The sequence below is a fragment of the Juglans microcarpa x Juglans regia genome, chromosome 6S (assembly GCF_004785595.1).
Source record: "Juglans microcarpa x Juglans regia isolate MS1-56 chromosome 6S, Jm3101_v1.0, whole genome shotgun sequence".
In the NCBI taxonomy this organism is placed as follows: Eukaryota; Viridiplantae; Streptophyta; class Magnoliopsida; order Fagales; family Juglandaceae; genus Juglans; species Juglans microcarpa x Juglans regia.
In genome coordinates, this window is record NC_054605.1 from 15,522,361 (window position 1) to 15,534,756 (window position 12,396).

General features: G+C 32.4%; 3 protein-coding genes across 4 annotated transcripts in view; 2 read left to right on the forward strand and 1 right to left on the reverse strand.

Annotated features, from left to right (window-relative positions):
- The window catches only part of LOC121237088 (probable phosphopantothenoylcysteine decarboxylase), a 35,788-nt gene that overhangs the window by 7,391 nt on the left and 16,001 nt on the right, over window positions 1-12,396 (reverse strand). The window contains exon 2 of one of the 2 annotated variants that reach the window (XM_041133663.1): window positions 988-1,059. The gene's annotated coding sequence lies outside the window, so the exon portion shown is untranslated. Of the gene's footprint in view, window positions 1-987; window positions 1,060-12,396 lie in introns of those variants that run through there. The other variant, XM_041133664.1, reaches the window with a different exon arrangement.
- Window positions 2,751-4,369, forward strand: LOC121237090. The gene is made up of 4 exons (XM_041133667.1): window positions 2,751-2,880; window positions 3,023-3,199; window positions 3,678-3,839; window positions 3,951-4,369. Exons 1-4 carry the CDS (start codon window positions 2,803-2,805, stop codon window positions 4,107-4,109), a joined length of 576 nt encoding a protein of 191 aa, XP_040989601.1. The 5' UTR covers window positions 2,751-2,802; the 3' UTR covers window positions 4,110-4,369.
- Window positions 7,866-9,010, forward strand: LOC121237089 (abscisic acid receptor PYR1-like). The gene has a single exon (XM_041133665.1). The coding sequence runs from the start codon at window positions 8,006-8,008 to the stop codon at window positions 8,642-8,644; it is 639 nt and encodes a 212-aa protein (XP_040989599.1). The 5' UTR covers window positions 7,866-8,005; the 3' UTR covers window positions 8,645-9,010.

Genomic DNA, 12,396 nt, shown 5'->3' on the forward strand with positions numbered 1-12,396 from the left:
CTTGATGTGCCTTCAAATAACTGTGTTCAAGTGTTTAATTATCCAACTTGTGTGCAAATAAATTCTACCCACTTGCTGCGAGCAAACCTAATTAAGCACAGAATCTAGACCCAAATTAATCATGCATATTCTACCACAAATTATTTAAGAGTAAAATGTACTCCACTATCCTCGATCATTAAAAAAAAATAATAATAATAATAATAATAATAAAATCCTCACAATTCACTGTGTAAGTCATTTAATTTCCTAAAAGTGAGAAATTTTAGTTAGGGGGAAGAGGGGAACATCAGCATTATGCAGGAATATTTAGGGCCTAGAGATTCTGTATTTACGAATATTTAGGGCCTAGAGATTCTCTTCTGTCTAATTGGCAGATAAGGATAAAAGAAAAAGTGGGTTTGTAATTACATTTCTATTCTGAATTAGTAAGGTAGTAGCTAGCTAGGTTTGTCTGACAAATTAGGCAATTAACCAATATTTAGAAATATTAACAAAATCCATGAAATTTGTGGTTTCAAATGGGGATTAATATTTACATAAATGTGGTAAATCCAACCCAAAACCAAGCCATATCCAATAACTAATGTATTTTACAATTCAAATTCTGCTTTCATTTTCTCAAACAAGTTGAGTATTTTTCTATCTTTTTTATGAATTTCATGTAGGACAATAACAGATAATTGGAGTCACCTTCACTATTTATCTAATGTTTCTCTCTATACACAGACAAATTGGGAGACCAGTACTTTATCATTAAACATCCACCAAGCACACGCGGATCATAAAGGGTGCACAGCTTCATGCAAAAAAATTATGAAGAGTAAATATATAAATGCACTGAATTTATAGCATGCAAGGGTAAGAACTTCAAGAGAAAATGCGGTCATTCGGTTCTATAAAAACCATATCATACCCAGAAAACCTCGCGGCAGTTAGATAGAGAGAGAGATCGGTGGAGCCTAAAATATTGAAAGAGAAACTCACCGGCGTCGGCGAGGAGGCGAGTAGGCGGAGAGAAGACGCTATGCGAAGCCTCGAGCCAGAGAGAGAGAGAGAATGGGGGGGGGGGGGGGGGAAGAAATTGGGAAATTAGGCGCCGGGGGTAAATTTAGGGTTTTAAACTGTGGATGACCTTTATTTTTTTTCTCAGCTAAACTGTGGATGACTTGTTACGGCGAGGTAAATATCGCTGTAATAACCAAGATAAGATAAAATTCGCCGCTACAAGATAAAAATTCATCTTCTGCGATGACCTCAATAAATTCGCCGCAAAATAAATTTGTAGCGGCGACAATTATTTCTTGACGACGCCTGAATCCCGTCGTATGTATTATTAGCGACATAGCTTATTAGCGGCGAATTAAAATCGCCCAAAGGTTTATCTATTACGGCGATTCTTCTGTTCGACACAAAGAATTTACCCAAACAGTAGAATAGCACATTAGCGGCGATATATACGTCGCCAGAATAAAAATGGCCACAAATACCGCATTTTCTTGTAACGCGTACTGCATACGGCTCGCGTGGGATGATTAATTTTTAGGATAAATTTATAAATTTAAATTTTGCTAATCAAATCCTATGACGTCAACAATGTGAATAGTATATTTTACACACTAATTTATGAGTAGAATGATTTTTCAACTAAATTTCTTGAACCACTTAGAGCATTCTCGATGGCTAATGTATAATTAAAAAAATATAAATTATTTAAAAAATTGTTCATAAAATACATGTAGTGGGTACTGTTCATCATTCAATTTTTTTTTAAAATTATTTTTACTTCATTTACTCCCTAATTTATTTTTACTTTTACATTTCAATACAAATTCTTTTTATTATTTATCATTTAAAGCGTCTCTATTTTTTTTTTCAAAAAAATATCTTGAAAATATTATTTATCCAATTTTTTCATATTTTGATTTTATTTCTAATTTTGATTTGGTTTATAAATTTTTATTTTGTGTGTATAGGATTGAATTATATTATATTTTATATAAAAATATATTGCAAATATAAAAAAGTATATGGATATTACAAATTTATTGGTAGAAAGGAAATGTTTAAAAAGAATAAAAAAATATTATTTAAATGATTTGAAGAAAAAATAAATAAATTGAAGTATGATATATTGTAAAAATTAATATATAAAATAGAAAAAATAAAGTTTTGTGATGTATTTTAAAGAATAAGATAAAAAAAAATCATTATGAATGCTCTTAGAACCAAAGATATTTGAGTGCTTAAATGTTGAAACAAGGGATTTACATAAATAAATAAAGATTTCTTAAACATTATATTCGAGTCTTAGAACTGAAATTATAATAGAGATAATTAATTACACATACGAAAAAAAAAACTAAAGAAATGTGATTCGTCACTTATCTCAGTACTCACGATGAGTCCAAAAAATCAAAGCTTGGTGAATTTTACTCCTTGAATTGACTACTTCAAAGCTGAACATTTAAAGCGCACGTGTATCGTCATTGCAATTATCACCAGCTTATATTGCATCCAATTTATTTAACTTTCCATAACTTTTTTTCCTCAGCTATTTTATCTGCTATTAACAATGAAATAATATATAATTATTTCTTTATCATAAAATGAAACAAAATTAAAAAAAAATAAAAATAAAAAGGGAAGATTTTTATATATTTTCGTGATCATGTGCCACGCATCGTAACAAACTGCGGATGACTTGTGAGGTGCAGTACTGCAAGTGCATTTATTAAGGGTGTACACCATCTCTTCTACGTACGTTCTCAAGCGCGCAGCAGCTCATGTGCTGAGACGAAAATGGAAGATGGAAGACAATCAGCTTGCTCGTCTATGGCGATGTCTCTTGTTTCTAGGTTGGATCATTTGGATTTCATGGTGACTCACTTTCTCTCATCTATTTTTTTTCCTCTCCGTCAAACACTTCTTAATTACCTGGGGAAGTTTTATGGTACGAGAATTCTTTTGCTTTTCTTTCAATCCTATATGTAATATATAAGAGGTGTACGTGTGAAACCAGATCAAGTATTTGGAAAGAAAGCAAAGAATACCAATATGGAGAAGCAATGATAGTTTGCTGCTGGAACAAGCAGGACTGCAGAGGGAATGCATCCCAATGGATTTGGCAGTAAAGGAGGCTGGCTTTAAAGGGTCACTGTCTGATCGGGTGGCATCTCTTGAACATAGGCTTTCTCAGGTAATATTTCATGGTATCAGAATGCATGTTCTCAACATGATTCTTGAAACATAGGATATTGTCAGATAAAAGACGTTTATAAGTAGATCTTGAGCCAGAAGTAAGCTTACAAAATGACGCGACTTAATGTGGTACGTAATTAGATTGTAAAGTTTCTTTAATATTTATTGTAAAATAAATCTAATATATTATATGAAATCATGTCAGTTTATTAATATAATTTTGTGAGATCTCTTTGTGATTGTATCCCTTCACTTACCAAAATGCATGTTTAATTGTGTTAAATATTCCTGCAGAATTGAGATTTTCGTTTGAAGAATGAATAAGATGATCATCTCATCCCTGTGTAATTAACTTTGCGACAATCTGTGCATATATGATTCATGCTTAGTGACAACATTAACTGAAGCAAAAAACTTCTTGTGTTTTTTATTTGTCTACTGAAGCATTCATGATCGATCTATTGTGCTGCATGCAGCTATGCCTAGAGATGCAATCTAGCAGCACATCAGGCTCCTCATCACGCGATTCAACACAAACACTTGCTGACACTTCAAGCCTAGGATTCAACATCAATCCCAATATCCATGGTCACAGACCTGTATCCCATGATGTCAGTGTGAATAGGCTCGAAATTCAGGTAGATTTTCGAGTTTTCCAGCTCCCATAATCACATACATGAATCGATGACTCCATACCAACAAAATCTGAACCATTTATAGTTCTATACTAATAACTAGTTTTGGTGCAGCGAAAACCTCATGGAGTGCCAGAAAAGTTGAAGATTGCAAGTCCAGATGCGAATCAGCACCTTGGGAATAGTAGGCCCAATAAGAACAAGAAGAAATGCAAAAGCCAGAAAACGGGAATTTCTGCAAATTGGCCACTCTTAAAAATGCTAGGTTGCTAATAGCGATATTTCTTTTCTTTTTTCATTACTCTATGTTAATTTAGTGAAATCTTTTAGTACCACTAAAGATTTCATTAATACTCTTTTCTTCTCAGCGTAGAAACCATCTGGGGTTCTTGTAATGAGTTGTAAGATCACTCCTACCACTGATTTTCCAATCCTTTGAGAAATAAAAATAATAATCAGAAATTAAAATAAGGGTATTTTTCTATCTATATATGGATCTTTTTTACATGAAATCACGTTAATTTATAAATTTATTTTTATTAAATTTTTTAAATCTTTATAGCTAAAGCATTTCTCATATATATTCATCAAGAAAAGCCTTACAATTATTTTATAGTGATTATATGTGTATCATTTATTCGTTGAGGAAAGAGATTATAAGCATTAAGCAATATGTACTGCAAGTTGATCATCCCAGTAAGACCATCATGAATTATAAATATTTATAATTTAGACCAATAATGGAATAATATAGGGAAAGAAATTATTGGTGCATGGGAATCAAACCCACAAAATTGAGGACCTGGAAATTTTCAACATCAAATAGCGTAGCAATGGGGCATAGACTATAAGCAAGTTGCACCGATCCAATATCCTCTTTGCCACTTATATATATATATATATATATATACACACCTAGAAGAAAAAGGTACTGGACAAGAACCACAAAGCCCAAAAGAAATAAATTTAAAAATATATATAGTAGGAAGGAACAAGATGTCATGGGCATATGGTGGCTAACAGGATTTGCTGGATGCTTCGTTTCCGTGTGAAAAAGTGTAATTCCTTTGTTTTGTTCTGAAGAATATATGTATACTTTTCAAATCTACAGGAGATTTAGCATAAAGCTGGGTCAGCTTTTGAAATTTAAAAATTATAAATTAGAGAGATGATATTTATCGTTCTGAATATCCAAATTATTATATATAAATTTTTTGAAAAAATAGATAAATTAATTAATACCTATACCAAGAAATTATTTTTTAAAAATAAATCATTTTTTTTTTAAATTATATACGAGAGTTACACATTCTATACTTACACGTAAGGTTACTTTGACTCTGTATATATACATAGTAAGATAATGGTTTTCTTGTTCTGCATCAGGCGTGGAATGATGCGAACGCCTACTTTTTTGAAAAAGGGAACAGCTCTATCTGAAAGAACGTTGGATTTCTACGTAGAATGACGACTACCCAGAAAGAAAACAAAGACAAGTAGGTGAAGATTACTATATATTATATATATATATATATATAGATGTAGATGATCTCTTTTAATTTCTTTGACGAAACTCATGCAACAGGTCGATATCTGCAGATTATGGCATTTTCCCGATGAAAATACTGCTGGTACAATAAAGGAGTCACGTACGACGTCAAATGTGAAAGAGATAGAAGCAGCTGGCTTTTGTGCACTCAAAAGGACAACTTTATGGTCTTTGTGCTAGCTAACATCCATTGAATTTAGTCCTCCATATGAGGAAGGACCGAAGGTAAGGTATCTCCAACTTTAATTTTAGTCTTTATGCACTCAAAACCCTACTCTTTGATCCAAGATAAAATGGCAGACATATATATTACCTTAGGCCTATAATCTGGATTCGAATATCAAATTTAGACATCAAGTTTCAAATAAATGCTCGAAACAAGCTAGTTATCCACTCCCGAGGTTATTGCTGTATCACTTTTATCAGTGGATATATGCGCAGCATAATATAGTCTTTATATTTGCAAATCAATTAATGTGTAAGACATTATCCACAGAGTACTGATATGAAACGAAACTGAGTTGAAAGAAAATCTTAAAGCTAATGTTGGCCATTGCTTTCGAATGAAATTTCTTATGATATACACATTTTCCTACATGCATGCACTTGGTCCATTGTGGTTGTAATCTCATCAGCTTCCATGATTCCATCCCCGGTCAAGTACTTCAGTCAAAGACATGAAGTTTTGGCTCCAAGTATCAACACCAGAGCAAACTTTAATTCACTATTAGAAAAACGAACATTTATAAAAGATTATTTATAACGAGAATAACTATTTGCGATAAAAATAAACTCATTTTAACGAAAAATAGTTATTTTCACAAGAAACAGTTGACCACAAATAAGTAATTTTCTTGCAGTGATTATAAAACACTTATTTTAATCTTATTATATTATACAGTTGGTTTAAAAACTACAATAATGAATGTCATGTATCTATATTTTATATTCCGAGATATAGTAATGATTGTAATATTTTGTATTCATTAATGCTTAAGTACTCCCACCTCACAATTTCAGTCGTTTTTTCTAGGCCAGGTCCTCATTATATATAGTTAGTAGTATGAATTAGTCAATCTCATTGGCCACTTTTAACCTTAATCTTTCGACCAATCAATATCACCCAATGATTCGTGGAAATGGATTATTGTCATGATTTTCAATATTCTAATACCCTCGGGAAATTCTAGTGATCTTGATCATTAATTTGCAACTTGTATATTTATTATATAAATACAAATATACATACATAAATATTATATATATGTATGTATTATATTAGTCAGCTTCCTCTTTGTCTCGTTGCTTAGGTTAACTTATAATCCGCTTGAAGATATATTCATTAGGGCCACTTTAGATACAAAGGTGAGATGAGACACCTCATCTTCTCTTATCTAATTTCAACTAATAATCTCACTATTATTCATAATTTTACAAATCATCTCAACTCATTTTATCAAATCTAACATTGTAATATATTACTCGAGATAGTCTGAATCACTATTATATTATGTGGTCTTTGATTATAGGCAGCATAAGGTGATGAGTTTTGCTATATAATATATATATATATATATATATATATATATATATATAACAGATTGGTGTGTAACGCACCACTTATTATATGATTCATTACAACTATAAAAAAAGATAAAATACTATTTATTAGTTTATGCGGTAAGCATCGACATCTCCTACGTACCTCACTAGTATATATGTTTTAATATATTAGAAAATAATTTTAAAAAATAGGCTTTTTTTGTCATAATGTATGAGTATTTTTTCTGAAAGACAATATTTTTCATCCCGAATTGTAATTATTTGTTACAATATAATTTAAATAATTTTTCTATTAAAACTTAGGTCTTGACTTTAGAATAAAAGACATTATTCCTCCTTTCGTAACAAAATTTTAACGATAAAACCAGTATATGATAGTGAATTTTACACACAAAATTTCCTTTTGCATTGATCTCCATATCTCACAGTAGTACTCGACAGTTTTTTTTTTTTTTTTTTATAGAGTGTGAGGTATGAGACACTAAAGGTATGTTTGGTTACTCAATTCATCATTATAATTTTTTTAAATTATAACATAAAATATAATAAACAATTCAATTTTTTCAAATTTTAAAATAATAATAATATTAAAAAATAATATTTTAACAATATTTTATCATCTCAACTCAACTCAACATTCAAACGCACTAACAGATAAAAAGATTATTCTATAACTTATGATGATGCAAGATTGAGCTCAAAGTGGAGAGAAGTGCATGGGAACCTATCTTTGCTCCTTGGGGGCCAGTGGTTGGGATGGGTTGAGTACTCAGCTCTCTTAAAATTATATATATATAAATAAATATTAAGTGAGGAATAATTAATAAAACCCACCTGTCAACCTCGCCAACTCAGACCCCTCTCATCCCTCTCCCAAAAACTAATATTATATTCCGAAATTAGAAATAAAACCCCCATCTTCCGACTTCTATTTCCCATTTTAGCCCCTCCATTACCCAAAATCCCAAGCTGTTATAAAACTGGTAAGTTCCAACTCTCTGTTTCTCCGTCTGTGTCTTCGCGGCCCCTTCCCCACACACACACACACACATTATTAATGGAGAAAGGCGAGGGCTCATCGATGGCGGAGCATGAAGCAACGCACAAAACGACCCACCACCTGGCGGTCCCACCCGGGTTGAGCCAGTACGAGTTTGACGAGTTAAAGCGGTTCGTGATCGAGTTCCACACCTACAGGCTCGGGCCCGGCCAATGCTCCTCCCTGATGGCGCAGCGCATAGACGCGCCTCCCCACATAGTCTGGTCCGTCGTTCGGTGCTTCGACAAACCCCATACCTACAAGCACTTCATCAAGAGCTGCACGGTGAAGGACAACTTCCGTATGGTCGTCGGGTGCACCAGGGACGTGAATGTCATCTCCGGGCTTCCTGCGGCCACCAGCACCGAGAGGTTGGATATATTGGACGATGAGCGGCATGTCACAGGGTTCAGTATTATCGGAGGGGAGCACCGGCTGCAGAATTACCGGTCGGTCACGACGGTGCACGGGTTCGACGGCGACGGGAAGGCCCGGACTCTGGTTTTGGAGTCGTACATAGTGGACATGCCGGAGGGGAACACCGAGGAAGACACGCGTCTGTTTGCGGACACCGTGGTGAGGTTGAATCTGCAAAAGCTGGCGTCAGTCACCGAAGCCATGGCCCGTGGCGGTGACGGTAAATCCGAGACGATTTAAGAAAAAATAAAATACAACAAGGATTTCAATCACAACAAAAAGGTTGCGATCTTCTGTGCTATCAGTTCTTTTTTTTTTTTTTTCTCCTCTGTTCTTTTTAAATTTCCTCTGAAATCGAGTTTTTGGAGCATCATGCATGTCTTTATTTTTGGTTTCAACGCGACCTGTAAAATCACCGAAATATCCTCCTCTTCAAAAAATCACGTGAATATATATATGAACTCGAATGATAATTGGCCTGCGTTGGAATTGCTGAAAGATAAATCATAAAACCCAACGCACGTGTATATAAAATGTTGGGGGGTGAGGATATTGATGTATTTTCATGTGCCATTGATGTGAATATGATGTCTACTGTTGGATGAAGAGATGGATCGAAGTCATTGAGTTTCGTTTTTCCTTTTCATTCCATTGAACGTTTCCTCTCTTTTGTTTGAAGCCAGCCTTCACATGCATTTTGTTTCCGAGTGAGAATGACATTGAAAGCTACTCGGTAGTATAGTGATGGTCTTATAATTAATTTATTTCCTATCGATCGATCAGCATCAATCATCTAGCTTTTAATTTTACCCTTTTTTTTCACGTTTCTACTAATTACAAGAATCCAATGAAAGATTTGGGTCTTCATGATGACTTTCTCCTTCGAATCTACTCTAAATACAAGGGGCTAATTAATTTCTTGCTGGAAATGCTAGCTGTGACTTACAATCCAAGAAACCACTGATCTGCTAAACTTTATTCCCACTTGATGTTATAATATATATATATATATAGAGAGAGAGAGAGAGAGAGAGAGTAAAAGAATTGCATTGCCTAGAAACCTCTACTGGTACACTTTATTCTATGAAATGTCATATTATATTGAGGTTTATATGGGAGTAAAACAATACCCTATTCACAGGTGAAAAAAAAAACTGAAAGCAGGGTTAAAGTTGAATTCAAACCCTACTTTAAGGTTGAAATAGCTTGACCCTAGCTAGGGATTGGTTTCTGTAGATCAGAAAAAATGGACTTGCACCAATCATATATATATATATGTATGTATGTATGTCAGGTGTAACAGTGCTGGATTTTATGCACATGTAAGGTTTGATCTTCCTTTTTCTGTTCATAAAGAGGACATGACCACCACAGTTAGGGATCTTTCACGTCCGAATTACAAAGTCATTGACTGAAGAATAATTATCATTACGGTAATAATCGAAGAAATTTATGACTTAATTCATCTCATAAAATTAATTTTATAAAAAATAATTATTTATTCTTTATAAACATATACAAGATCATATGAGATTATTCATCAATAATAATAAGCATATATAGAATGGTTTTTGGGGAAGCTCAAAGATATTACAACGGAGCCCATTTCTGGCAAGTTATAAATCAAGAACTTGAGGCGGCATTCTGTTTTGAGCTTCAGGCCAGAAAAAGATAAAACTGCTGATCTATAAAGATCAGTTAATTTGCTCAGAAGATTCAGGCTCTCCGATTTATATCTCTTTGTTTTTGGGGTACCAAACCAAACTCTTTTTTTAGTTATTTTAAGTTTTGTCTAATAATATTTATGTATTACTGGGCCATGCATACGAACCTCTCGATCTCAATCATTTAATTTGAGTCCAAACTTGGATGTTTTGGTTAAGTGTAGTAAATCTATGTATTAAAATCTACCATAGATATGACTTCTAATGGAAATGTCAGATCTTCTTTCTAGAAAACTATAGATGGCTTAGAGAAATGAGCAACTAATTTTTTATTTTTTAAAATTTTAAAATGGGTAATTTTATAACGATAGTGTACGTGTACGATGACGTGAGGCCGAGAAAGGTGGTAATTCTTTATTTATAAACATTAGATTAATCGTGAGTTGGTGAGATGAACAGTTATTGGTCTTTAATCTATTTATGGGAATTCAACCCATTAATCACTAATTACTCTAACAGCTCATACTTACAATTTTTTCTTTTAAGTGTGTGATATTTTTTATAGAATATGAAAGTATTTTTTATAAAATATAAAATGTGAAATGGTGAATAATAGTCAACGAGAAAAATTTTTCTTCTTCTATTTATTTATACAAGTATTGTCAACATCAACATCTACGTGTTGGGTTGCTGACATGTCACTGGGGGTTGTTTTTGTTTGGTAACGGTAGGCAAACGAAGGAAATGAATACAATGATTAAAAAGAATGAGTCAATTTTTAAATACTGCTTTAGGGTATACGATATTTTTAAGTTTATTCACTTTTTTTTAAAGATAGTGCACTAGATTTACGTACTAAAACTGTACAAATCATTTTTGTAAAATACTAAACAGCATTTACTTTTTGACATTATCGTTTTCATTAATATATAAGGTAAATAGTACCCTCGATCTCACTAATTAGTATAATATAATTGTATGAGATTTTGCTAGTGATGGATATACTATTATATTTATTTTAAGAAAAACGCTTGTTACAAGCGTCTGGTGTAAACAGCGTACAAATATGGTTGATGTGGAGATACTTAATAAGAGAGAGACCGAGCTGATGAGAGAGAGAGAGACCGAGTTGATGGAGCTGATGAGAGAGAAAGACTAAGTTTATGAGAGAGGAAGAATTCATTTTAAATCTGATGTGGCATGAACGATTGCACGCCGGTTGTATCTACCGACTGTTTATAGAAGAACTGTTATTTTAAACATTTTAAAACCATAGGAAAAAAAAAGGAAGAATAAGATTTCTTTGAGTGATTTATATTCTAACTTGTTATATGTTAATTCCATGGTAGTTTTTTAAAATCATGGATTAAGTTATGAATGAGTAAATGTACAATGAGCTTGTGAGGTAAGATGAAGTACCGTTCGGGCATAGAAAAAAAAAATGGTTTTACAACTTTCTTTTGTGGGATGATATGGGCTTGCCAAAACATTTGTGCATGCAAAAACTAGAACACAGGGAGGAATATATATATTCAAGAAGGAAGATCAGATCTAGTCATCAACATTAATGATATTAGTAAAAGAAAAATATTAGGTATACAAAGAGATTTGATAATTGAAGTAACTGAATTTCTACAAGGAAAATTAAAATAAAATCTTTCTGATGTCTTGAAACAGAACTCTGTATCATAAGGTGACTGTTCATTGATATGAAGTAGCCTTAGGATATCTTTGAGTGTCAAATTCATCTTATCCTATTTCAAACCAATAATTGATGAAATTTACTATTCTTTTAACTTTTTATTAAAAGTTAAATATATTTCAATATATTTTATACATTCAAATATATATCTTAATCTATTTTATACGTTCAAATATATTTTAAAAAATTTACAAAATATTATTATTTATAAATTAATTCATATTATTAGAGATGACTCATCACCAAAAGCATGCCCCCAACAAAAGGTTCTTTGAATAATAACTTTTATGGGAAAGTTGCATGGGATTGCCAAGCAAGATTATAACATCAGTCCTGTCAAAATCTCTACGTGGATATCCATTTATTCAAATATTTACAATATTCGTTTGGATTCAATCTATCTAGCTCGTTATTATAATCTTCTTAAATTTTAAAATAATAATAATAATAAAAAATAATATTTTATTTAATTTTTAATTGTCATTTAAAATCATCTCATCTCATCTCACTATCTAAACAACTCCTTAATTTTTCAACGGACAATATTAGTGTACATATCAAATATATGCATCTCAAATATATACATCAGGATAAATAGTTTTTTTTTTCTTTTTTTATGAAAACTT